Consider the following 27108-nt stretch of genomic DNA (forward strand, 5'->3'; position numbering starts at 1 on the left):
CTTTTTCTGCCACAAATAGGATCTTGAAACCCGCAGCCACATGTATTATACTCTGCAGATCTGCAACATTTTAGTGTGGGGATACAGTGTCTACAAACCTCCTGCTTCCTCTATAGCAGGGGTCCCCAACTCCGGTCCTCAGGGACCACCAACAGGTCATGTTTTCAGGATATCCTATGGTAAGAACACCTGTGGCAATGTCTGAGGCACCGACAATAATTACATCACCTGTGCAATACTGAGGAAATCCTGAAAACATGACCTGTTGGGGATCCCTGAGGACTGGAGGTTGGGACACTGCTCTATAGAACATTTAGAATCACACGCACAGATGTAGGAATCGTTAGCGTGACGGACGCATCGTGATGACTTGTTGATCAGCATTGTAGAACACTGCAGTTAAGTTTCCATAATGCTTCAATTTCCAGTTAATATTGGCTAAATCTTTATGTACCCGGGGGTGAAACTCAGATGTTGCCTATAGCAGCCATGGGGCCAAGTTTCCTTTTTCTCCAGTGCAATTGAGAAAAAATCTAGACTTTCATTGGTTACTCCTAGCAACAAAGGTTCTGAGATAGTTTTGCTTCATGAGACCCGGTGTGAGGAAGGGGAACACCGAGGAGAAGCTGTAGAGAGCGAATATACATACAAGATAATGGGAGACTATTACAGTCCGTTACGTTACAGTACAGAGCCTTGGCCTTTTATAAGATCACTGCAGGGGAGTGAAAGTGAGTTCAGAGAGAAGTGTATCAATGGAATCTGTGTGTCTTCAGCCCTCCACACATTATAGCAGTTGAGGGCCATTTATCATGGTGTTCACATACAGAATGTATCTTCTACATTGCTGATATTCACCTATTTTATTTTGCAGAGGCAATTCTTTAGATGACGGAGAGTATCATTGGATTGGTCTAGTACGCAGTAATACGGATGAAGGGTTCGTGTGGTCAGATGGCTCCCCTGTAAGTAATGCCATGTCTTGTTAAAGCAATTACTTGGTACAATCACCTTCAGGTCTATCCACATGACGGGGCCACAGCAGAACATCTGCCGTAGATCTGCAGTAACATAACGCACCAAGTCATGCTGTTTCCTTGTGGATTTTGTTGCAATATCCACCACATAAATGGACATGCTGCAGATTTGGAATCCTCACTGCATGTCAGTTTCCACATGGATTTCATACAGAGTTTTTTCCAAAGCATTTATATAAGATTTGTTTAACCCTTTAAAGCTACAGAATGTACATTTACATCCTGGAGGCTCAGGGTTTGTATGTAGTGGGATCGGGGGTTGATCCCGCTCCATACAATGTGGATGCTGACTGTTTCTTACAGCCGACACCCGCCTGCAACAGCTCAGACAAGGAATGCCTCTGACCAAGGCTGTTACCCCTTTAAATGTTGCGGTCAATTTGACCGTGACATTTAAATGCAGCGAACGATGTTAGGGCTTCCTAAACTGCCCCCATGATAATATTGTGGGGTGCTGTGTGGTTGCCATGGCAGCCTGAGTCATTCTGAAAACCCCCAGGGCTGTCATTGCAGATCAGCCATTGGAGATTGGCCGTCAGATCGCGGTATAATGTAATGCTATGGCTTATCACTTGTCCCCCATTGAGGACTAAAACAAAAAAAAAGTGAAAATTATTTTAACTCCTTAAGGACGCGGCCTATTTTGGCCATAAGGATGCAACAATTTGGGGGGGGGGGGATTTTGATCTCCACGTTCTAAAAGCCATAACTTTTTATCTTTCATCAATACTGCCGTATAAGGGCCTATTTTTTGCATTGTGAGCTATAGTTTTTATTTTCACAGTTTTTGGGTGCATATAATGTATTGTAAAACTTATTTTTTGAGAGCAGGGAGAGAAAAAAACACTTCTGCCATTGTTTTTTAGTTTTTTTACATTATTAATCATACAGCATGAATGACACAAGACATTTTTCCCGTGGGTCGGTGCAATTACAACGATACCAAAAATATTATAATTTTTTTAGCTTTTTCCACTTTTGCACAGTAAGGCTTTATTCACACAAGTGTATATCAGCTGCCATTTTCATGGTTGGCTGATATACGCTATATGCTGGTCAGGAGAGATAGTCCTGGAACTATCTTTTGGCCAGAATATTGCGACAGATGCATATACCCTATAGGAGCCTATGACAGCTGCCGGAGAAGGGAGGTGGGTGGGAGTTTATCAGCATGACTGCTAAACTCCCTCCCCCTTCTCTCCTCCTCTACGCCTCTTGCCAGCTGTTTGCAATGGGAGGAAGGTAGGATGGGGTGGAGCAAGTTGCTAAGCTCCTTCCCCATTCTGCCCCCTCCCATATCTGGCTGCCAACAAGGGGTGGAGGAGGGGTGAGAGCTTAGCTTTGTGCACTTGTTCATGCATTTTTCAGGCGTTGGTGGGCGAACATAAAAACGCTGCCGCCCATGTGAAAGAGCCCTGTAATCACTATAATATCGCTGTGTAAAAATTGCATCAGACTATTATATGTTAACTGCAATATCTAGAGATATACTAGAGCGTAGCCGCTGTATCTACACCAGTTATAAAAGCTGAAAGGTTGTAAATATGAACATATAGTCAGGGTTGAGCTTGTGATCACCTTTGCTGAGGTCAAAGGGCACATGCATATTTCTTTCTTCTAACATGAAGGAGAGCTGCATTGAAAAGGCTTTAACTGACACATGGTCAGGTTTATTATTTTTCTCACATTGTATTTTTCAATGGTACTATTTCATGTACCATATAATGTTCTGAAAAATCTTTAAAAAATGTCAGATATTCACATCTTGTAGCTAAGGGAAACTCCTATCTGACTCCTATGGTGCTAATAAGCCTTGGTAATTCTAGCTGAGTGGGCACCGTTGTAGCCGCCCGACAGATGGCATTGGGTGGCCGGCTAGCGCTAAGCTAGCTAACTATATGTAGTATACTGACTAATCTAAACTACATTGATACGTTTCTATAGCTAGCTTTACATTCTGGCTGTGTCATCAGGATGAAGAGAGAGCAAGTGGCAGCGGTCGTGATGCCTGGCTGCATTCCCTATGGTCAGTGCCACACGTCAGATCCTGACAGCGCTTATATATTATTGGCACCCCCTTCCCTATTCCTGGGGTAATACCCCTCTCTGCCAATCCTAAAGCACTATCATCCTATAGGACGTCCCCCTCCACTTCTCACGATATGTGTGTGAGAGGGGGAAATTGCCTGCTGTCACGTCACAGGGTGATCAGCACTGGACAGCTCCTATGATGTTCCGATATATCGCGAATAGAGATGAGCAAACGTATTCGGTAAGGCCGATTTCGCAATCGAGCACCGCAATTTTCGAGTACTTCACTACTCGGGTGAAAAGTACTCGGGGTCGCCGGGGGGCAGGGCGTGGCGTGGTGGAGCGGGGGGTAGCAGCGGGGTACAGGGGGGAGCCCACTCTCTCTCCCTCTCCCCCTCCCCTCTGCAACCCCCCGCTCACCCACAGCGCCCCCGAGTACTTTTCACCCGAGTAGTGAAGTACTCGAAAATCGCGGTGCTCGATTGCGAAATCGGCCTTACCAAGTACGTTCGCTCATCTCTAATCGCGAAGGAGCTATTTAAGTCCCGTACAAAGATCAGCACTGGACAGCTCCCTCCATTAATGTGTATTAGCATGCCTCCTTCACAATCTGTATAACCTTTCATTAATTAATTTTTGATACACATAAGAGATGGATTACTGTGATATACACTTGTGGAGATCAATAAACAGTTCAGTAACAGAAGGTTCACCTTCGGAGGTATAAAAATTTTTTTGCCTTTATTGATAAAACTAGGGATGTGTTTACACAGAAGACTGAATCCACTTAACGCCCATGCAATTAAAAAACATTAAAAACATTCTAACGTGGTGTCACCAAGATTAATACTATTTCTCTTGTAGGTGATTTAACTGAAGGTTATAATAATCAAGTTTTGATTTATGGGGTTTTTTTTTTTTGCTATTTATAAATTTAATTATTTTGCAATAGAATGGTAACAACTAGAGATGAGCAAGCACCAAAATGCTCGGGTGCTCGTTACTCGAGTTGAACTTTTCGCGATGCTCGAGGGTTCGTTTCGAGTCATTTGAAGTCAATGGGCGACTCGAGCATTTTTGTATATCGCCGATGCTCGCTAAGGTTTTCATTTGTGAAAATCTGGGAAATTCAAGAAAGTGATGGGAACGAAACAGAAACGGATAGGGCAGGCGAGGGGCTACATGTTGGGCTGCATCTCAAGTTCCCAGGTCCCACTATTAAGCCACAATAGCGGCAAGAGTGCCCCCCCCTACCAACAATTTTTACTTCTGAAAAGCTCTCATTAGCATGGCATACCTTAGCTAAGCACCACACTACCTTCAACAAAGCACAATCACTGCCTGCATGACACTCTGCTGCCACTTCTCCTGGGTTACATGCTGCCCAACCCCCCCCCCCCCACACACGACCCAGTGTCCACAGCGCACACCAAAGTGTCCCTGCGCAGCCTTAAGCTGCCCTCATGCCACACGCTGGCCTCATAGCCACACCACCCTCATGTCTATTCATAAGTGCATCTGCCATGAGGAGGAACCGGAGGCACACACTGCAGAGGGTTGGCACAGCCAGGCAGCGACCCTCTTTAAAAGGGGCGGAGCGATAGCCCACAATGCTGTACAGAAGCAATGAGAAATCCAATCCTGTGCCACCTCCATCAGGAGCTGCACACGTGGGCATAGCAATGGGGAACCCATGTGCCACACACTATTCATTCTGTCAAGGTGTCTGCATAGCTCAATCGACACTGCAAGGGGCAAGCCGTCTGCGCTCTGCCCCCTACCCAAGTTAGTCGGTGTCTTTGTGCCAGACAGGTCAAACACCGCGATGGGAGGTAAGTTTGCACCAACAGCATATGTGGGTCCTAGGAAACCCAAGACATGAACCAAAAACTGATCTGACCGGCCAAACATGGCAGACTTGCACCGCGCCCACGACATAGGCCTCGGCCCACAGCTTCAGCAATCCTAGGCAGGAAGCGGACTTTCACTGCACCCAGGACATAGGCCTCTGCACAAACCCTCAGCAATCGCGGGCCTACAGCGGACTCCAATGCTAGCATAGCTGTGCACGTCTTATTAGCGCTGTATTGCTCCTGTAGTTTGTCCCAATGCAGTGCCCCGGATAGTAGAGCTAACGTCAGATTAAACACAGGTGGGCTTCGGCCCACACTGCATGCCCCAGTCAGACCGGGTTTTTTTATAAATAGTCACAGGTAGGTACAACTCCGCAATGGGAATTCCGTGTGCACCCACAGCATGGGTGGCTCCCTGGAACCCACCGGCGGTACATAAATATTGCCCATCACAGCTGAGGTAATGTCGTGCTTAATGCAGGTGGGCTTCGGCCCACACTGCATGCCCCAGTCAGACTGGGGTTCTTTAGAAGTGGACACATGTAGTTACAACTCCGTGTGGACCGACAGCATAGGTGGGTCCCAGGAAGCCACCGGCGGTACATAAATAAATCCCATTGCATTGCCCAGCACAACTGAGGTAACATCAGATTAAATGCAGGTGGGCTTCGACCCACACTGCATGCCCCAGACAGACTGGTAATATGTAGCTTAACAGTAATCGCTTTGGTGGGAATGTGGTGGCGACTGTGGACCTAGTAGCGCGGTTTTATTTAGTTGGTTTTCGGAATGTGGCCAGGATTAAGTGGGCCGTGGCGGGGGGATGGTGGGGGGGCTCTCTTGTTGTGTCGTTAAAGGTGAAATTCTTGGACTGCCACCAGACGGACCAATGCAAAGGTATTTGCCAAGAATGTTTTCATTGTTGGAGGAGGAGGGGGATGTTTTTGAGGCACTACATGTCCTCTCCACGTGTCTGTGGTTATATGCACCTTAACAGTAACCGCGTTGGTGGGAAATGGCCTCGCCACCATCATGTCTTTGGGAAGCCTTCGTTTCCACAGCCCAGTGACATAGCATTAGCAGCGGTATAGGCAGAGCCCAGAATTAGTAACATTTCAGCGGTAGCATTAGGGATAGGCCCCAGTAACATATCACTAGCAGCATTATAGGGGGAGCACAGTATTAGTTCCATTTCAGTAGTAGTAGCAGTCCAGACAGGCCCCAGTAACAATTTCGAAGCAGCAGTATAGGGGGAGCACAGTCATAGATCCATTTCAGTAATAGTAGCAGTCTAGACAGGCCCCAGTAACAATTCCGAAGCAGCAGTATAGGGGGAGCACAGTCTTAGTGCCATTTCAGTAATAGTATCACTCAAGACAGGCCACAGTAACATTCCCATTGCAGCAGTTTAGGGAGATAGCAGTCTCTTTCACATTTCAGTAGTTGCAGTATAGACAAGGCCCCAGTTACATTTATGTAGCAAAAGTGTTGGCCAACCCCACACACCTTGCTGTACCATGAGTGCAGGCGAAGCCCATAAAAAGCACTAGGATTACACTGTAGGCGAGGGCCCAAAAAAATTGGTGTACCAACAGTACTACTGTACCTCAGAAAAATTGCCCATGCCCAACCAAGAGGGCAGGTGAAACCCATTAATCGCTTTGGTTAATGTGGCTTAATTTGTAATTAGGCCTTGAGGCAGCCCAGTAAAAAAAAAAATTGGTTCAGGTGCAAGTTTCAACGCTTTAATGAGAATTGAAACGTATAAACATTGTTTACAAAACTTATATGACTGAGCCTTGTGGGCCTAAGAAAAATTGCCTGTTCGGCGTGATTACGTGAGGTTTCAGGAGGAGGAGGAGGAGCAGGAGGAGGAGGATGAATATAATACACAAATTGATGAAGCTAAAAGGTCCCCGTTTTTTATGGTGATAGAGAACAATGCTTCCATCCGCGGGTGCAGCCTACATATTGTTTAGGTACCGCTGCTGTCTGCTGGTAGAGAAGAGAAGTCTGGGGAAATCCAGGCTTTGTTCATCTTTATGAGTGTAAGCCTGTCGGCACTGTCAGTTGACAGGCGGGTACGCTTATCCGTGATGATTCCCCCAGCCGCACTAAACACCCTCTCTGACAAGACGCTAGCCGCAGGACAAGCAAGCACCTCCAGGGCATACAGCGCGGGTTCAGGCCACGTGTCCAGCTTCGACACCCAGTAGTTGTAGGGAGCAGAGGCGTCACGGAGGACAGTCGTGCGATCGGCTACGTACTCCCTCACCATCCTTTTACAGTGCTCCCGCCAACTCAGCCTTGACTGGGGAGCGGTGACACAGTCTTGCTGGGGAGCCATAAAGCTGGCAAAGGCCTTGGAGAGTATTCCACTTCCTGCGCTGTACATGCTGCCTGATCTCCGCACCTCCCCTGCTACCTGGCCCTTGGAACTGCGCCTTCTGCCACTAGCGCTGTCGGATGGGAATTTTACCATCAGTTTGTCCGGCAGGGTCCTGTGGTATAGCATCACTCTCGAACCCCTTTCCTCTTCGGGTATGAGAGTGGAAAGGTTCTTCTTATACCGTGGGTCGAGCAGTGTGTACACCCAGTAATCCATAGTGGCCAGAATGCGTGTAACGCGAGGGTCACGAGAAAGGCATCCTAACATGAAGTCAGCCATGTGTGCCAGGGTACCTGTATGCAACACATGGCTGTCCTCCTCCTCCTCCTCAGGCCATACACGCTGAAAGGATGACAGGCAAGCTGCTTGACACCGACTGCTGGCGACGTGCTGCTGCTGACACATCTTGATTGCGAGACAGAGGTTGCGTAGGAGGAGGAGGAGGAGGGTGGTTTAGTGGAGGAGGCATACACCGCCGCAGATACCAGCACTGAGCTGGGGCCCGCAATTCTGGGGGTGGGTAGGACGTGAGCAGTCCCAGGCTCTGACTCTGTCCCAGCCTCCACTAAATTCACCGAATGTGCCGTCAGGGAGATATAGTGGCCCTGCCCGCCTGTGCTTGTCCACGTGTCTGTTGTTAAGTGGACCTTGGCAGTAACCGCGTTGGTGAGGGCGTGTACAATGTTGCGGGAGACGTGATCGTGCAGAGCTGGGACGGCACATCGGGAAAAGTAGTGGCGACTGGGAACCGAGTAGCGTGGGGCCGCCGCCGCCATCATGTTTTTGAAAACCTCAGTTTCCACAAGCCTATACGGCAGCATCTCCAGGCTGATCAATTTGGCTATGTGCACGTTTAACACTTGAGCGTGCGGGTGCGTGGCGGCGTACTTGCGCTTGCGCTCAAACAGTTGCCCTAGCGACGGCTGGACGCTGCGCTGAGAGACATTGCTGAATGGGGCCGAGGACAGCGGAGGTGAGGGTGTGGGTGCAGGCCGGAAGACGGTCGTGCCTGTGTCCTGAGAGGGGGGTTGGATCTCAGTGGCAGGTTGGGGCACAGGGGGAGAGGCAGTGGTGCAAACCGGAGGCGGTGAACGGCCTTCGTCCCACCTTGTGGGGTGCTTGGCCATCATATGCCTGCGCATGCTGCTGGTGGTGAGGCTGGTGGTGGTGGCTCCCCGGCTGATAATGGCGCGACAAACCTTGCACACCACAGTTTGTTGGTCGTCTAAACTCTTAGTGAAAAACTGCCACACCTTTGAGCACCTCGGCCTTTGCACGGTGGCATGGCTCGAGGCGGCACTTTGGGAAACAGTTGGTGGATTATTCGATCTGGCCCTGCCTCTACCCCTGGCCACCGCACTGCCTCTTCCAACCTGCCCTGCTGCTGCACTTGCCTCCCCCTCTAAAGACCTGTCCTCAGTAGGCTTAGCAAACCAGGTGGGGTCAGTCACCTCATCGTCCAGCTGCTCTTCCTCCGAATCCTCTGTGCGCTCCTCCCTCGGACTTACTGCCCTTACTACTATCTCACTGATAGACAACTGTGTCTCATCGTCATCGTCCTCCTCACCCTCTAAAAGCTCTGCGATACACCTGGACCAGGAGCTCGGCCTGTGCCCACACCCTGACTTGGGCCTCCGCGTCCTCGCCTTCGTCTACGTCCTCTAGGCCTACCCCTACCCCTCAGCATGGTGAATTACGAGTAGAGCAGAAACAGAACGCTGTAATTAAATGTGCCGCTTATTGGCCTGTGGTTGGAGGCTGACTTCGCTTATGGAACGCACAGCAGAGCCAGGAAACAATTATGTGCAAGGCTGTAGTGAGACCTAGGTGCGTATGACTGAGCTAGTGTAATTCACAGCGCAAAACCAGTCAAGTGGCCAAAGGCCAGTGGTAGGCCTTAAGTATTTTGCTACAATTTTTTAAAATGGTGAGGTGAAAAAGCAGACAGACATAGTATGCAGCGTATATATGTATACTGTTTCCCTCTGGCGGGATGACGGCGATCATGTAACGGAGCGCATAGCAGAGCCAGGAAACAATTATGTGCAAGCCTGCTGTAACGCTTAGCTGGGTATTAATTAGCGACTACTACCCCCAGCAGACACGCAGGAAACTTAAGACTGTCACAGGCAGCCCAAATATAGTATTTTTCCCCAATTTTTTTGAAAAAGCCCACTGCCTATTTATACAGTATATCTCTTTCCCTGTACCTCTGTCCCTGCCTCACCAGTACTGCCCCTATACTCTGTAAAATGAGACGCTATGGTCTGCATGCCCGATATACAAAAAAATAATAATTGTGCAACACTGCTAAAAGCAGCCTCAACAGTACTGCACATGGTCAGATGTGGCCCTAAGAAGGACTGTTGGGGTTCTTGAAGACGAATATAACACCTAACACTCTCCCTATAGCAGCTACAGCAAGACAGCACTTTCCCTGATCTCTGTCAGAATGCATCTGTGGCGAGCCGCGGGTGGGGCAGATTTTAATACTCGGGTGTCACCTGATCTCCCCAGCCACTCACTGCAGGGGGGTGGTATAGGGCTTGAACGTCACAGGAGGAAGTTGTAATGCCTTCCCTGTCTTTCTATTGGCCAGAAAAGCGCACAAATTTCTCAGGGAACAAAATGAAAGTGACTCGAACACCGCGTGGTGCTCGTTTCGAGTAACTAGCATCTCGAGTACCCTAATACTCGAACGAGTATCAAGCTCGGACGAGTACGCTCGCTTATCTCTAGTAACAACACATTTGTTATACGGGTTTTCTAGACTATTCAAAAACATCATTGACATGGAAGACAACATTGTTTTTTCATTTGTGGATTTGATCAAGGTCTATAATGGTTGGTTAGGAATGTCTATAGCGTTATACAGAAAAAGGATATAGTTATCTTAAATGCTCATGTGCAACTAAGTATGCTTTTTAGATATAATGCTTAGTATATGGGGATTGTTGCAGTAATCGTGCATATCATTATAGCATGTTAATTTAGGAGAATGAATACAGAGTTTGTCTCACATGTTTTTTTAATTGTATGGGTGTTATAAGTGGATTCAGTCTTCTGTGTAACATAGGGTGACTCCCACGTGAGCTACTATCCTTCTATGAGCTGCTGCCTAGTCTTGCCCACATAGTCCGAAGGACTTTCAAATGATATCTGAATGTGACTTTTGACCTCTGCAATAACTAACGAAAACCATCCCTTTAAGGTAATCATCCCCTTTAAAATCACCATAAAACAATATGATCTCCACAAGTGTATATCACAGTAATCCATCTCTCATGTTAATCAAAAATTAATTAATAAAAGGATATACTGATTGTGGAGGAGGCATGCTAATTCACCTTAATGGAGGGAGCTGTCCAGTGCTGATCGCCACTTGAAGTCACGGTAGGCAGTTTCCCACTCGCACACACATCGTGAGCAGTGGAGAGGAATGTCCTATGGGACAATGGTGCTTTAAGATTAGTGGAGAGGGGTATTACCCCAGGAATAGGGAAGGAGGGGCCAATAATATATAAGCGCTGTCAGGATCTGACGTGTGGCACTGACCATAGGGAATGCAGCCAGGCATCACGACTGCTCCTGCATGTTCTCTCTTCATCCAGATGACACAGCCAGAATGTAAAGCTGGCTATAGAAATGCGTCGATGTAGTTTAGATTAGTCAGTATACTACATATAGTTAGTTAGCTTAGCACTAGCCGACCACTTAATGCCATCTGTCAGGCGGCTATAACGGTGCCCACTCAGCTAGAATTACCATGGCTTATTAGCACCAGAGGAGTCAGATAGGAGTTTCCCTTAGCTACAAGATGTGAATATCTGACATTAACCCCTTCCTTTTCCAGACCGTCTTTCTAACAATTTAACAGAAAGGAATTTATCTTGCTGGTAATAGGGATATTATACTAGCGAGCAGTTCACCTTGCTAACGCTTTACACTTTAGGTCACATGAGTTAACCCCTTTATTGCTGGGTTTATAATTTCCACCTGGAGAAACAAGGGGTGTTTACAGAAAGGACAGTATATAAGGGCATATACACCCTAATTGCTTTTTTGAAGTTAACCCATTCTTCCCCATTATTTATATTTGACTGGGGCATGATTTATTTGAGTGGAAAGATAATGAAAAGTGTGACATGATACACAGGATAGCGCACATTCTATCCCCCCCTTTCTCAATTTGCCCTGGGTTATAACTTCACCAGGATAAATTGATCTGAATATCTGAAGGAGCCAGCCCTAATATTTATAAAATCTGCTGCCACCTAAGAGGAGATTAAGGGGCATATATTATGTAAAGGGGTCTTACATGATTAAAAGTGACTGGGATCAGGAAAACAGAAGACCGCACTACAACAATTGCTGCTCTGTTTCTCAGTTTATGGGCTGCTGACTCTGAGCCATATAAATAGAATACACAGACGATCACATCTGGGTCTGCAATTTGTCAGCCAAAACCAAAAGGCTCTCCTATGGAAAAAGAAAGTGCCTTCCTATTCGGGATTTTTCATTAGGATAAGGTGCCGAGAGTTGGCATCATACATATATTCACACACACTATATGGGTGTTTGGTACTCTGCACACCGTATATTTAGAAAAAATAGGTTATGAGGGGGTAATATCTCTGGTGTCCATCCATAAACTGGGATCCTACCTCATACATATATGTTTGAGTCTGTCCACAAATTAGTTTTTAAGAATAATCAATAAAGTTAGTTTTTTTTTTTTATTTTTCTTTTTTGGTGATCAAATATGTTTTGTGCTTTGATTATTTTATTATAAATATGGCAAACGTTTTTTTTTTAACTTTATTACCTTTTATTTGTATTAATAATTAATAAAACTTTTTAAAATCAACTTTTACATTTTTTTAGCCCCCATTGGACAAGAACTTATGATGGATTGATTGTTTTTGCAGTATGATCTAATGCCATAGCATTTCATTATACCGCGATCAGACAGGAAATCTATCAAGCCACAGGCGTGGCTTGATAGGCAATATGCAATAGCTGCCATGGTGCCTTTCAAAAGGCCCCCAGCTGCCATGGCAACCGCACGGCACCCGGCGATCTCATCGCAGCAGACAGTGCAGGACCCCCTAACAACGATCGCAGCATTTTAATGTCAATGTCAAAATTGATGGCATTTAAAAGGTTAACAGCTCCAATAAGGGATGCTGCTAATTGGAGCTGTTGCAGGTGGGTGTTGGCTGTAAGAAACAGCCGACACCCTTGTTAGTGCAAACCAATATTTGCTTTACAATATGCTATTGGGGTCCAAATTCAATTGTTAGAGGTAATATGAGCTCAGGAGACTAACATTAAATCACACAACATGGGATGTGATCCAAAGTAATCTGTTTATTGAGTGAGAGATGACAGATTTTATAGGGTCACATGTTCAATTACAATTCAAATCTATTATAATTCATTTGTTACCATTGTTCAAAGAAGCATAAACACAAGATACAAATACAAGATAAAGAATTTAACATTTAAAATGCCAACCAAACGCTATCAGTTGCAGAGTTGACCATGCATGATTAACTTCTTGGAGCAATAAATCTAAACAAAAAAGTGTTTAGAGAGAATGTTTAGGAACATATGTGAACAGCTAGAAACATGTCAGTTTGACCCACCGGCCAGCCTAAAGGCCACAGTAGCTATCTTCTGGAACAAAAGCCTTAGTGATTCCCTCAAGGCTTATTAAATAACCATTTAATATCCACAAATCCTCCAGAAAAAGGACAAATAAATATAGTGAAAAGAGACACATAAGATTGCTACAGGCTTACAATATGGCAACGCATAGGATAGAACATGGAGTCATATTCATTTCACGAACACCCTTATTGTATTGACAATATATGGTTCACACTGAACATTTGAACTTGGATTTTGCCACAGAGATACAAAATGAAATTTCAACTACTGCACAGATTTTTCCCATCGTGTATTTTGAAATCTACGTTGTGCAAAATAGTAACATATCACATATTTGCAGTGTATTCCATGGCAAATTCAGGCATTAAAATAGGAAATCTGCCTACATTAAATCTACTGTTAAACACATGGATTTTCAATGTGGATTTCCCATGAAACCAAAGTCAAATTATAATTAACATGAGTTTCTGCTGTGTGAACATACCCTGAGGATGCATTCATTACACAGATACATTTCACCTGTAAAAATGACAACTACTTCCGAAACCACAATTTTTCAGCTGAGGTTTTAATGCGCTTTTAGCCACGTCTAGACTGTGAATGTGTGCAAACACCCTCAGTGAAACTGTTACGTGAGATATGTTTAATATACCAGCAGTCCTAGCGGATATTATATATGTACTTTGACAAGGTGACTTGGATATCATCTATTAATATTGTGAATTTTACTTTTCTTACTATTAGCTGATGAATGATATTTTTCTTTTTTTCATTAGTTGGTTTATAAAAAATGGAGCTATGGTGAACCCAACAATCACGATGGAGAGGAGTTCTGTGGGATGGTGTTTAGTTATTCCTTGTGGTGGAGTGATAAACACTGTGATGATGCATTTGCATGGATTTGTGAACTACAAAAAGGTACTGTGCATACTTATCAAGATTAACCCATACCTGTGTGTCACCCCGACTTATTCATAGTCTGTAAGCTCTTGTGAGCAGGACCCTCACCCGTATTGTTCAAATTTTCTATTGGTTTACTGTTGTATGTAATGTCCTATGTTGTCTATGTTCTCTATGGCTTGTAAAGTGCTGTGGGATATGTTGGCACTATAGAAATAAAAATGATTATTATCCCCCCTACTTATTCCCCTGAGCTCCGTTTCTTCAACAGGAAAATGAGATTACAGTTTTGAACAGAGCTCATTCTACTTCAAATAACTGCAGCTCCAGTTTAATTGTGGCTTCAGCAAGGCTTTTGGTCTAATTTTAAAGTCAAGATTCCTGGCTTTAACACTCCATGATGTACAGTTACATCATGGTGGTTCAAGGTATGGGGGAGTACACAGCCTGTGGAGCTCTGCAGACCAGTCAGTAAATCCAGGGTTTCCCACCTCACCTGAGCCCCATATAGCCTCAGTTGCCTCTCCGCTGCCCTCTTTTGCTTGAGGGGAGCAGATCAAGACCCTTTATGGTCAGTTTGGAAGCAACCATGGGGTGAGGCCTGTTGCGGCCTACGAATTCCAGGCCATGATTTCCGGGTACCACAGACCGGTGGCAACTTTGCGAGAAACCCACAAGTTACTGGAGACAGTAAAAGTGACAGGACCACCTTCAGAGGATAAGAACAGGTCCAACCTCACCATCAGGCCCCTCTCCAACAACAAGAAGCAGGTGAGTGGGACCTGGCAGTGCGGGTGTTACTGGGGTCTAACCGCCAATGACAACCTCAATCCAAGCAGCAGATACACTCCAGAGTGGGAGCGCTGGCTCCCTGAGACCAGGAAACATGAAGAGAGGGGTCTGAGGAGCCACTACACCACAGCTGGAGGCTGCAGCTAAAAGCGGCCTTCTTGGGCCTGCAAATCCCCAGCCTGAATTTTCAGGGAGGCCCAGCCCCCTGGAGGTGTGTAGTGCTGCTAACAGCCATCCAAAAGTCTACCCAAGAACAAGAGGGACTCCCTGATAGCCAAGTGAGCTGTTGCATCAGAAGAACTGGGTAGCACAGTGAGCTGGGAGAGAGGGAGCTAAGCACTATCAGCCCAGAGTGACCCCAGAAGCTGCAGGGCCCTGGAAAGAGGGGAGACAGTACCCTATATTGCTATGCATATGTTGTAACATAATAGCAGAAAACCACAAGATTTAACGCTGAACAACAGCAATCACCCGTGTGGTTACTACTGACTCCCAACAGCTACAACTTTATAAAGCTTCCACACTTCTGAGCATCCTGTGTACGGACTCTTTCTACCATCTACTACATGCCATAGACTATGCCCACCCCCTACTGTCAGTGTGCGACACATGGGTGGTCTGAGAAGGATGCGCTGATGTACGACTAGATTACACTTCGGCTGGACCTTCACATTCTCTAAGAAAGGCTTTATAATTTATACAGCTGACTCACACAGTTTCAGAAATGACCATAACTAAAGAAAAGACCCCATAGGTATCTCAAATTACACCACCGGGTACTTTACTGGAATTATTTGCAACCCAATTTCAAGCTGATTCAAACATAGGAGTGATGCTGCCAGAGAACCGATGGGCTGGAACAGAAGACGGATGCCATTGTGGTTGCACTGGAGATTGATAAACAGTGCATTGAAGAGCTAGAGTCCAGACTATATCTCCAAGAGTCCAAAAATGAAAAACTGGAAAACAGGTCCAGGTAAGCAAATATCCTAATCGGGGGACTCACAGAGTCAGTGACAGCTCTGAAAGAGTCAGTCACCACCCTTTTCTCCGCACTTCAGCCCAACATTGACCAACAACTGCTACGGATGAACAGGATCCACTGGGCCATAACTCACCCTCCTAACTCTGCTCTACCCCAAGATGTGATCTTGAAATTACATTACAGTGAAATACGAGACCAGCTGCTGGCAGTGGCGAGACAAATGTCCCAATTACCAGGACTTCCTACCCTAGTTCAACTTTATGCGGATATAGCCCGATCTACGCTAGCAAAATGCAGATCCGTGTGATTCGTGACTCAGGTACTTCACAGCTAACATAAAATATACATGGGGTTTCCCTTTTGCCATTCTTTTCCAATAGCATAGAAGATTGTATTCAGCAAGAACTCTGGCAGATGCCTATCAAGCTGTAGACACTACTTGCATTCCAGTGATGACTGCACCCGGACCAAGATGTCCGCCGCAGACAAACAGGGGCTACAGCAGGTCCAATCAGATGACCAACTGGGGCGACCTCCACTCCAGCTTGGACCAGAATGGATTCAGGCACTTGAGCAAAAGTAAAGAGGGGGGAACTCTTAAAGGGCATTGGAGCATGGACACATGTGACACTGGTCAGTCGGGGGCCAGTGTTAGGCTTGTGCATAATGTTATGGGCCTTAGGTCTACTTAAACTCAGTTGCAACATATTAGGTTGAACATGTTATAGCTAAGTTTTGTATGCTTCTTGCAGATACCTTTATCCCACTCGATGGGCTTTTAGACTGGGCTGAAAATGACTTGCAGAGTAAGATGGATGTTTATTGGAGACAGGAGGTATTAACCCCTTCCGCAACTACAAGGTGTAAAGCCTTGTAAATGGTTACATTTCTTAAAAACCAATGCAGGTCCAGCCATGCTTTTCATGTTGTTACACACAAAGATGACTGTCAAACACCCGCTATTGAGGAATGATATCAGCCATCCATGGTTGGGTCTTAGGACCCACGTCCCTGTTTTACAGTTTATGCTTTTACCATTCATGAACTGCAAGTTAATGTTCAGTTCCCCCTTACTTAGGTCATCAAGAAAGTCCATTCCATGTTAATGTCCTAGTGATCCACCATGGAGCTCTGGTCTACAGGGTTTCCAACAGCGATGTGTAGTCTCTGCTTATGGTCCACGTCATTTCATATAATGTACGGTGATTCAACTGTCCCAGAAACGAAAACAGGCTTTCCTATCTTATATGAAACATCCCCGAGATGTAATATGCATCCAGAAAGCCCACTTGTCCCACTCTTCCATCACTAGCTACTTCCACCCACATTACTCTAGATTCCACGCTGCTTCTGCTCTCACAAAACATAAGGGGGTAGTGAATAGTTTCAACAACTCCCTACCACTGCACATGAACCAGGTGGATGGAGATGACAAGGGGCGCTTCTGTATAGTTTCGGGAACATTATGAGGACTTGTGGATGCAAATGACTCTAAAAAGATGGCAACATTGCTGCTCCACGATCACTAAGGGCAGCCATCAAGTTTCCCTCATGGAAACTTCAGTTAAAATCCTACATAGAACGTATTTAGTGCCACAGAGATGGCATCACCTCTTTCCATCATCCTCACTGCTTTGTTTCTGAGGTTGTCAGGCTGTGGGGAGTATGTTTCATACCTGATGGTCCTGTCTGGAGATGGAGAAACCGTGGTCACAAGTTCACAACAAACCATTTATTTGTAGGTCCAATACCTAAATCTCCCACAGTCTTTCTCCTGGGGGATTGCCCACCTAAGTTTAGATTTAGAGCCTATAAGCTCATTCAGTTTATTTGTATGGCTGCAAGGATCCATATTGCCTCTAGATGGAAATCCTCGAACCTCTCTTTCTCTGAGGTGCTTAATAGAATATCCACATTTATGCTTTATGAAAGGATCCACGCAGTCTGGAGGGAAACCTTATTTAATTTTCTAGGTACATGGCAACCCTGGAATGGCTATCTCGAGATTCCGGGACTACGTAACTATGTTTCATCCACTAACATCCCATCGAAAACTAGCCTCAATTATTGACGCCCCGCACTAAGCAGCTGATATTGATCCTTGACGATCCCATGTTTTATATGCTTTGTTACCCCCTCCCATTACTCCATATTGGGAGTATGTTTTGTTAAAAACTAGTGTACTTGGGGGCGTGGCCTGACGGAGCCGATGGTAACCGCGTTCTGAGAAGCTCCGCTATCAAGCCCGTTCTACAGCGACATAAAGCCTGCCCAGGGTGAAAAAAAAACCCGCTGTACACTAAAAAAAAACCTACCTCCAGCTGATGGCGTCCCGCAGGAGGACCGGGAAGTCCGGACCGAAGCGCCTCACGGACTTTTACCCGGCGCGCGGCTCGGAGGAAGGGAAAATGGCGGAGTCGGCTTCCACCAGCGCCGGAGGAGAAGTGGAAAAGCAAACGGAGGGACCGCAAGACAAAGCGGTAAGCAGAGGCAGCTTGCTGCTAGCCCCGCTACACTCCGCTCCCACTGACAGTTCCAAAAACAACGAGACTGCAGCAATAAACACCCCAGAAGGGAGAGAAAGCTCGGAGCTCCCGGAGGCAGCTGAGGGGGGGGGGGGAGGAGGAGGGGGATCAGGCGCCATCTTCACCCCATGACACTTCCAAACAAAATAAAGAAAAAAGAGCCATAAGCTCCCCTAGCAAAAGCCCTGACAAAAGACGCCCCAGGAAAGACCCCCCACAAAAGTATATAAACAGTCAGGCAGAAGACAACCAAGAGAGAGAGGAGGTCATAGATCCATTATTCAATATAGAGTGCTCGGACCAGATGGCATCACAAAGTTTTATAAAAGATCTCGTGATTGCCTTGAAAAGCTCAATAAAAAGTGACCTCACAGCTATCCCTAACAAAATCGATAGAAATTTGAGTGAAATAGAGGAAAGAGTCGATCACTTAGAGGGTAAGACCGGAGAAATAACAAATTCACACAATGAGCTAATTGATGCTCACTACAAACTAGAGGAGGAAGTATTGTACTTAAAAAACAAAATGGCCGACCTCGAAGATCGAAGTCGACGCAACAACATTAAATTCAGAGGCATATCGGAAACAGTCAAGCCTGAAGACCTAAATGATTTCGTGCAGGAGTTAATCAAAACCCTACTTCCCAACTCAAAAAAAGAGGAACGCATCTTTGATAGAATTCATAGGCTCCCGAAGCCCAGGAACATCCCAGAAAATGTGCCGAGGGATGTTATTGCCAGGGTGCATTTTTTTCACACGAAAGAAAATGTGATGAGGGCAACAAGGAACATAAAATACCTCCCTCCCCCTTACAACACCATAAAAATTTTTGCCGACTTCTCTCAATCCACAATGTTAGCCCGGAAAAAATTTACAAGCATAACAAGAGTGCTGAGAGAAAATAACCTCACCTACAGATGGGGCTTCCCCACCAAACTCCACATCAATAAAGACGGGAGGGTCGTTACGGCCTTAACCTATGAGGATGGTCTGCGCCTCCTAAAAGAATGGGACCTCCCAGAGCCCCAAGAACGCCAACAACCATACATCACTAAAGAGTGGACCCGTAAAGAGCACCACAGACCAAACAAAAGCAAAACTACCTACCGCTGAAGCCTCATATTACAAGCAGACCAAGGTCTGCATTATACCCTGGGCACCATAGAAAAGATAAGCTTGGGCACAGGCAGAACTTTCTACCCCCAAACAAGACCTCCCTAGGGTCTCAGAACCCAACAAAGGACAGGTCCTTCCTTGTTAAATTTTAATCAATGATGTTAACGGTAACGCAAGTTACGTTTTACCGCACCTACAAAACCTTCCTCTACCCCGTTGCAAAGTTCCTGCAGGATCTTCACACACTCTCGTCCCAAAGAGAATCTCCAGTTCAACCCTCAAAAACCTCATGTCCTCAAGTCCGAAATAACCATACATTAAAAATTCTTGGATCGCCTCCAGAGAACCAGCCCAACTTCAACGCACTGAACCAACCTACAAGATGGGAATAAAAATAATTTCCTTAAATACAAGAGGCCTCAATTCACCATTTAAAAGGTCCTGCCTATGGAGAGAGGCCACCTCATCTCATGCGGACATCCTTTGTGTTCAGGAAACACATCTGAAGGCCTCAGACCACCCAAAGCTAGCTCATCCGAAATTCTCCAGATGCTTCTTGGCCAATGCACCTAAGAAGAAAGCCGGAGTCATGATCGCCATTAATGACTCGTTGGATTTTCAACTGCTGGAGGAGGTCAAGGACTCTGAGGGTAGATATCTAATTTTAATATGTAAAATTGAAGGTTTCCTCGTCACCCTGGTCAACATTTATGCCCCTAACGCACAACAAATTAGATTCTTGAACAGAGTGACGAGGAAAATTAGGAAGGTCCAGAGGGGCTCATTGTTGTTGTGTGGAGATTTTAATGCAATCTGTGACAAATCTATCGACTCCAGCCATCCGTTTAGGAACAGGGGAACATGCCTTGCATCCTGGTTGCAGGAGAATGAATTATATGATGTTTTTAGAGCGTTAAATGTTAACTCTAAGGAGTTTACGTTTCATTCCTTTAGGCATAGCTCTTCCTCGAGAATTGATATGTTCCTAACTGACTTTCACATGTTAAACAAATCCCTAGAAGCCAAAATAGGGGTAACAACTTGGTCGGATCACGCCCCAATATCGCTTACACTAAAAATAGGCCCCATAACAAATAGGCCCAGTACATGGAGAAACAACACTTTCTTAATGAAGATCCCAAAATTTCAGCAAAAAATCAAAGAAGCTATAGAGGAATATTATTACCACAATGACAACCCTGATGTATGTCGCTTCACTTTGTGGAATGCACATAAATCCGTAATTAGAGGGGTCATGATCCAGCAGGGTTCCATCTATAAAAAAGAAAAAGATTCCCTCCTAAAAAAAGCCATGGAAGAATTAAAAAACGCAGAAAGCACTGCCAGGTCCAACACCATCCCTTTAAATAGCAGACTCATAAGAGAAGTCAGACTTAAAGTGCGCAACCTGTTAATAGATGAGTATGAAAAAAATACCAAACTTATGAAAACCACCTACTATACGGAGGCCAACAAAAACTCAAAGTGGATGGCTAATAAAATTAAACAAAAAAGAACTAAAACCAAAATTCCCTTCGTAATTGACCAAAAAACCAAAAATAAAATAACCCACCCCAAAGATATAGCAGAGGAGTTCAGGAAGTTTTACGAAGAGCTATATAATCTCAACCAAAACCTGGAAGTTCATCCGCCCTCAGAGCGATCTATAGAGGCTTTCCTCTCTACATTGCAACTACCTAAATTAAATGAAGCTCAACTTAAAAAGATGAACGCTGACATCACCCAACAAGAAATTAGCCAAGTCATAGACAAATCAAAAAAAGATAAAGCTCCCGGCCCTGACGGGTTCTCGAATGAATATTTTAAAATATTCAAAGAGTTATTGATTCCCCACATGGCAGACACGTATAACAAAGCGATGCAGACAGGTTCCCTTCCGGCTGAAATGTTACAAGCCACTATAGTAACTATTCCTAAGGCGGGTAAGGACCCATCAACCCCGGCTAATTTTCGTCCGATATCTCTTCTTAACAACGACACTAAAATTTACGCAAAGATTTTGTCCCTGAGACTGCTGGAGCTAACGCCTGTTCTCATTCACAGCGATCAGGCAGGTTTTGTTAGTGGAAGACAGACGTCATACGCCACACGCCGCCTGATAGACATAGTTGCCGAGGCGGAGGGTTCTCGAATGCCTTCTCTGCTCCTAACCTTGGATGCGGAGAAGGCTTTCGACAAACTACATTGGGGCTACACCTTCTCGACTCTGAGGAAGTTCGGGCTCGAGGGAAACATATTGTTGGCCATCCAGGCACTATACAAAGACCGATCGGCAAGAGTTCTTACCAATGGAATCCTGTCAGACCCATTTCGAATAACGAACACGACTAGACAGGGGTGCCCCCTATCACCTACGCTGTTCATTCTGACAATCGAACCCCTGGCGGAAGCTATTAGAATGAATGACAGAATAAGAGGTATCCCTCTGGCAAGCAGGGATCAAAAGATAGGGCTGTTTGCCGATGATATCGTGCTGATGCTGTCCTCCCCGCTAAGCTCCCTTAGAGAAGCGTACAAACTACTGGTGGACTTTGGAGATTTGTCATACTACAAGGTCAACCCATCTAAATCTAAGATTCTTTCTATCAACCTAAACTCTAATTTGAAAAAAATTATCAAAGATGAGTTCCCATTCGAATGGGACCCTGGAGGCATTCAGTATCTCGGCACAACAGTCAGTCTTCCTATAGCAGAAATGTTAAACAACAACATAGCATCGCTCATACAAAATACCAACCACGATTTGAGCAACCTCAGGAAAATGGAGGCAACTTGGATGGGTAGAAAAGTAACCTATAAAATGATGATATTATCCTAGATTTTATACATATTCAGGTCAATTCCATTGAGATGTAATCCCAAACTATTAAAGGACCTACAAAAACAGCTAATGTCCTTTATATGGGAAAACAAAAAACCCAGAGTAGCAGCATCCATACTTTACACCCCCAAAAGAAATGGTGGCTTGGGTGTCCCCAACATTGCAGCATACTATAAAGCTAACATTATCCAACAAGCAAGATCTTGGGGGGCCTCCCAACTAGGAACTAGCTGGATATCCATAGAACAAGACAGTCTAAAAGGAGGTACGCTGAGAGACCTACTCCTGATTACACCTTTAAATCGGAAAACCAACCCAATTAAAAACCCGATAATAAAAAATACACTAGAGGTCTGGAAACACTTACTCAAGATCACAAACGACTTTTGCCCCAGATCGCATATGCCCCTTCCAATAGACAGCGTTGAACTGGAGCCTAACACCATAAACACAAAACCCGGGAGACAAAAAGGAATAAGAATGATTTCAGACTTAGCAGTTGGACAAACAATAAAACCCTATTACCAACTCCAGAAAGACTACGGCCTGCAAGGAGGTGACTTCCTCCTATACTCACAACTCAAAAGCAGATGGCCCGCTCTGGCACTTAGAGGAATCTCCCTTCCAAATATCCTAATTAATATTATCTTTAAACCTTCCCCCCATAGGATTCCCTTAAAAGACATTTATGACATATTCTGTGGTGAATCCAAATCCCAACCAAAACAAAAAAAGAGAGCTCATGCCCTAAACTGGGAAAAAGAGATAGGAAAACAGTACTCAAATGAACAATGGTCACAGGCATACAAATGGGCAAACAAGGCAACTCTATGCGCTACTCTGATAGAGGTGCATTACAAACTAACAACCCGCTGGTATAGATCCCCAGTGAGAATTTCAGACTTCTTTACTGCCTCTTCTGACCAATGCTGGAGACAATGCGGACAAAGAGGCTCCTTATTGCATATATTCTGGAGCTGCCCCAAAATAAACATGGTGTGGAGAGAGATCTTACTCCTTATCAAAACCCTAACCGGAATAGAAATAGTCCCGGAACCGGACTTGGCTCTACTTTTGTTAGGAATAGAGAATATACCCACAAAATTTAGAAATCTCATCACCCACTGCTTCATGGCCTATAAGCTCTTGATTGTAAGGAACTGGAAATCTAACAACATCCCCTCCATAACCAACCTCACACAGATGATGACAGATCACATGTCCATGGAAAAAATTCATGCCATAAGAGAAAACAAAATTTCCAAATTTACAGAAACATGGGACTTGTGGATAAAACATTTTTGTCCAAACCAAGCTCTACTGAACCTACACACCTAGTCCCGTGGTCATTCCAATTCTATAGACGGGTCCAAGAATCCCTTTCCCTGAGAGACATACGAGGAATCGCAAACATGTACCGGACGAGGAGTGTGTGAAAAAAAAAAACTTGTGTTATTTCATGGTTCAACATGGAACACCTTCCCTTCTCCCTCCCCCCTCCCTTCATTTCCTTTTTCCCTTCCCCCTCTCCCTCCCAATCTCCACAATCCCCATGTTCCCCTCTACCCTACTCCACTGTTATGTATCAGCATAAAAGTAACTGTTTGTTTAAGGAGTTTTGACAAGACGAACACACATTACTATTTGTCATGTATTAATCTGCTTTCTAGTACAATTCTATCAATCATTGTATGGAATATAATGTAATGCAAAATTATTGTTGTCAAACCTACCTTTTCTACAATAAAAATTGATTGAACAATAAAAACTAGTGTACTTTAAGATGGCAACAATCAGCCCCCTGTGTGGGGTCATAAGAATGTTATGCACCTGTACCACATTTGTGAAACCCTTAGTAAAAACGGTTGAAATTAAATTCCATCTTCAATTCTGACAACTGCATTAAAATGCCCTAATTGGAGTTTGGGAGTCCCGAATGGCCCTCCCATGATGAAATTATGGGGTGCCGTTCATTTGGCATGGAAACTGGGGGCCTTCTGTAGGCTCCCAGAGCTACTATTTCCTATTGGTTATGAAACAATGGCTGTTGCATGGCTTGATAGAATATAATGTAATATTGCGCTTTTGGACAAACCAATTTCAAAGGGAAAAATCTAATAAAAAGCGATAAAGTCGTATGTACTCCAAAATGCCTCTGATAGAAACTACAAGACATCCCAAAAAAACAAACAAATCCTCACTACACTATTTTGATGGAAAAATAAAAAATGTTATGACTTTTCACAGATGGCGGCAGAAAGTAATTAATTTATTTCTAAAGATATTTTATTTTTTAGGAGTACAGCAAAAAAAACATCAATTTTATATCATCGCAACCTTACTGACCCATAGAATAAAGTTATCATGTCATTTTTGCTCCAGCATGTATGCCATAGAAACAAGACCCCCACCGCCCCCCACCCTAAGATTGCAGAATTGCATTTTTTTCTGTTTCATTTCGCTTAAAAAATTTTAAAAAATGAAGCACATTATTCGGTACAGTAAATAGTATCATGGAAAAATAGAACTTGCTCTGCAAAAAGCAAGCCCTAGACAGCTCTGTCTATGGATTAATAAAAGTTATGATTTTTTGAAAGCGAGGAGGAAAAAATTCCCTGCAAAGTCTGAAATGTAAGATTAGCAAAACCGCTATGCTGCAATGTTTTTCCTTTGTGTTATAAAAAAATCACTATGAATTTTATGTATATATTTTTTTTTTTTGGGGGGGGGGGGTTGCCGCTGTTTTTTTGTACCTTTTTTAAACATACTTTTTTCCGTGCATCTCTCATGTTTTAAATATAAACCTCGGAAAAATAGCATACATGCAATATGCTGCATTTTGAATAAAAAAGACTCCAGTGATTAAAAAGAAAAATGCAGCAAAAAGGAAGAAATATGCTACAAAGAAGAAAAAAAACATTGTTTTTGGTGAGTTCTATATTTCGCTTTTGACCTTCATGTAGCAAAAACAACGCAGCACTTTTTTTGAAAACACAATATTTGAACCCAAACTAAAGAGAATTGGATCTTTAGTGAGATAATTAAAGAATATTTCCCTCCAAAACAAATACACGATGTGGAATAGCCAGATCCAGAAATGATGGAATGCCAACAGAATCCCATACTGATGGCCAATGTTAAATGTTGTCATATGAGGGATTTATCTCCCTCTCTCTTGGGAGGTTGATTTACAGCGGGGCATTTACCCCTCTTTGTATCGGTCTTTATGTGAAACTGGTTATCATTTGGCTAAATGCTTTATGATTGAGTTAGAGAAAGGAAGCAAGAAGGCAAAGTGGGCTGTAGAGCTAATTTGAAGGTTTCACCTTATCATTGTGCTAATAAAGTTGTTAGATTGATACACGGCATTTCCTGATGAAACTATTACTTATTCTTCTTGTTTCTAGGAGCTGTACTGAAGGAAGAACCAAAACCTGTTGGTGAGGAATTATTTTATTTTCTTTTTAAGGCTGCTTCCACATGGGTGGGGAGAAAAAAACATTGCACATAGATTTGTGTGTTGCAAATCTCACATAAAAGGAACCCCATTCTTCTGAATGGGGTCATACACATGATCGATGTTTCCTGCATGCTACCCCAATCCAATACAGGAACAAATTGCGGCATTGTTATATCTTTCTGTGTGCTCTTGCATCGCAGTGCCCATTGTTCTCAATGGGGCAGGTGGCAGCATCTCACCACATGCTAGGTGCATGCAATGCAATGTCTCCCATTGAAAATAATGGGACAAATTTTGTGATCCTCCACCATGGCTAATAGCCACGGCAGAGAATCACTCAATCCCCAAAGTGATGCAGGGCTGTTTTGACATAAAAACGGCTCGCATCCATGGGGAATTCCCATGATGGGGAGCTCAAAATGGGGCCATGATTCACGGCCCTATATGCATCGAGCAGAAGTTGGCGGGAGTAGCTCCAGTGGGTGTGCCAATTCTGGCCTAGTCATGGTGGTGGCTACTCTGCCTACAGGGGTAGTTCATGAGGCAGATGGGATTTCAAAGGGGTTCTTGACTAAAGCAATTAGTAAATCATAAATTCTTTGTGATGCCAGTGCCTTTAGATTGCATGCGAGTTTGTGATGAAATAAGAAACCCGTCCAGAAAGGTAGCAGTAAAACCGAAGGCACACAGTTTACTGAGACTCTGGGTTTAAGTACAATGTTCACACTTTTCTTATAGCAAATAGAAAAGTCTTTAGCCATTTCTTGAACACATCAAATTTAGAGATGACCGAACGTACTCGTCCGAGCTTGATGCTCGTTCGAGTATTAGCGTGTTCGAGATGCTCGTTATTCGAAACGAGCACCACGCGATGTTCGAGTTACTTTCACTTTCGTCTCTGAGACGTTAGCGCGCTTTTCTGGCCAATAGAAAGACAGGGAAGGCATTACAACTTCCCCCTGTGACGTTCAAGCCCTATACCACCCCCTGCTGTGAGTGGCTGGCGAGATCAGGTGTCACCCGAGTATATAAATCGGCCCCTCCCGCGGCTCGCCACAGATGCATTCAGACATAGCTCAGGGAAAGTGCTGCTGATGCTGGAGCTGCTGTAGGGAGAGTGTTAGGAGTATTTTAGGCTTCAAGAACCCCAACGGTGCTTCTTAGGGCCACATCTAACTGTGTGCAGTAGTGTGGAGGCTGCTTTTTGCAGTGTTGCACATTTTTTTTGTATATGGGCCGTGCAGAGCATTGCGCCCTGCAGTTATTTTACATACTCCAGGGCCAGTAGTGCTGCTGAGGTAGGGACAGAAGACATATTTCTTGAATATAGGCAGTGGGCCTTTCCAAAAACTTTTGGGAAAAAAATTCTATTTGGGCTGCCTGTAACCGTCCTCAGTGTACTGGGTCTCTGCTGAGGGTAGTTGTCCAAATTCATACGCAGCCAGCTAAGTGTTACAGCAGGCTTGCGCTAAATTATTTCCTGGCTCTGCTGTGCGTTCTGTAA

The 27108-nt window shown here is 44.6% G+C and overlaps 1 protein-coding gene across 1 annotated transcript in view; it reads left to right on the forward strand.

Annotated features, from left to right (window-relative positions):
* Positions 1-27108, forward strand: part of LOC136586588 (macrophage mannose receptor 1-like) — a 244980-nt gene that overhangs the window by 112834 nt on the left and 105038 nt on the right. The window contains exons 9-11 of the mRNA XM_066584720.1: positions 875-965; positions 13760-13901; positions 25552-25584. Of these exons, the coding sequence (XP_066440817.1) occupies positions 875-965; positions 13760-13901; positions 25552-25584 (266 nt within the window). The remainder of the gene's footprint in view (positions 1-874; positions 966-13759; positions 13902-25551; positions 25585-27108) is intronic.

Source organism: Eleutherodactylus coqui, chromosome 12 (genome assembly GCF_035609145.1).
Source record: "Eleutherodactylus coqui strain aEleCoq1 chromosome 12, aEleCoq1.hap1, whole genome shotgun sequence".
Classification (NCBI taxonomy): Eukaryota; Metazoa; Chordata; class Amphibia; order Anura; family Eleutherodactylidae; genus Eleutherodactylus; species Eleutherodactylus coqui.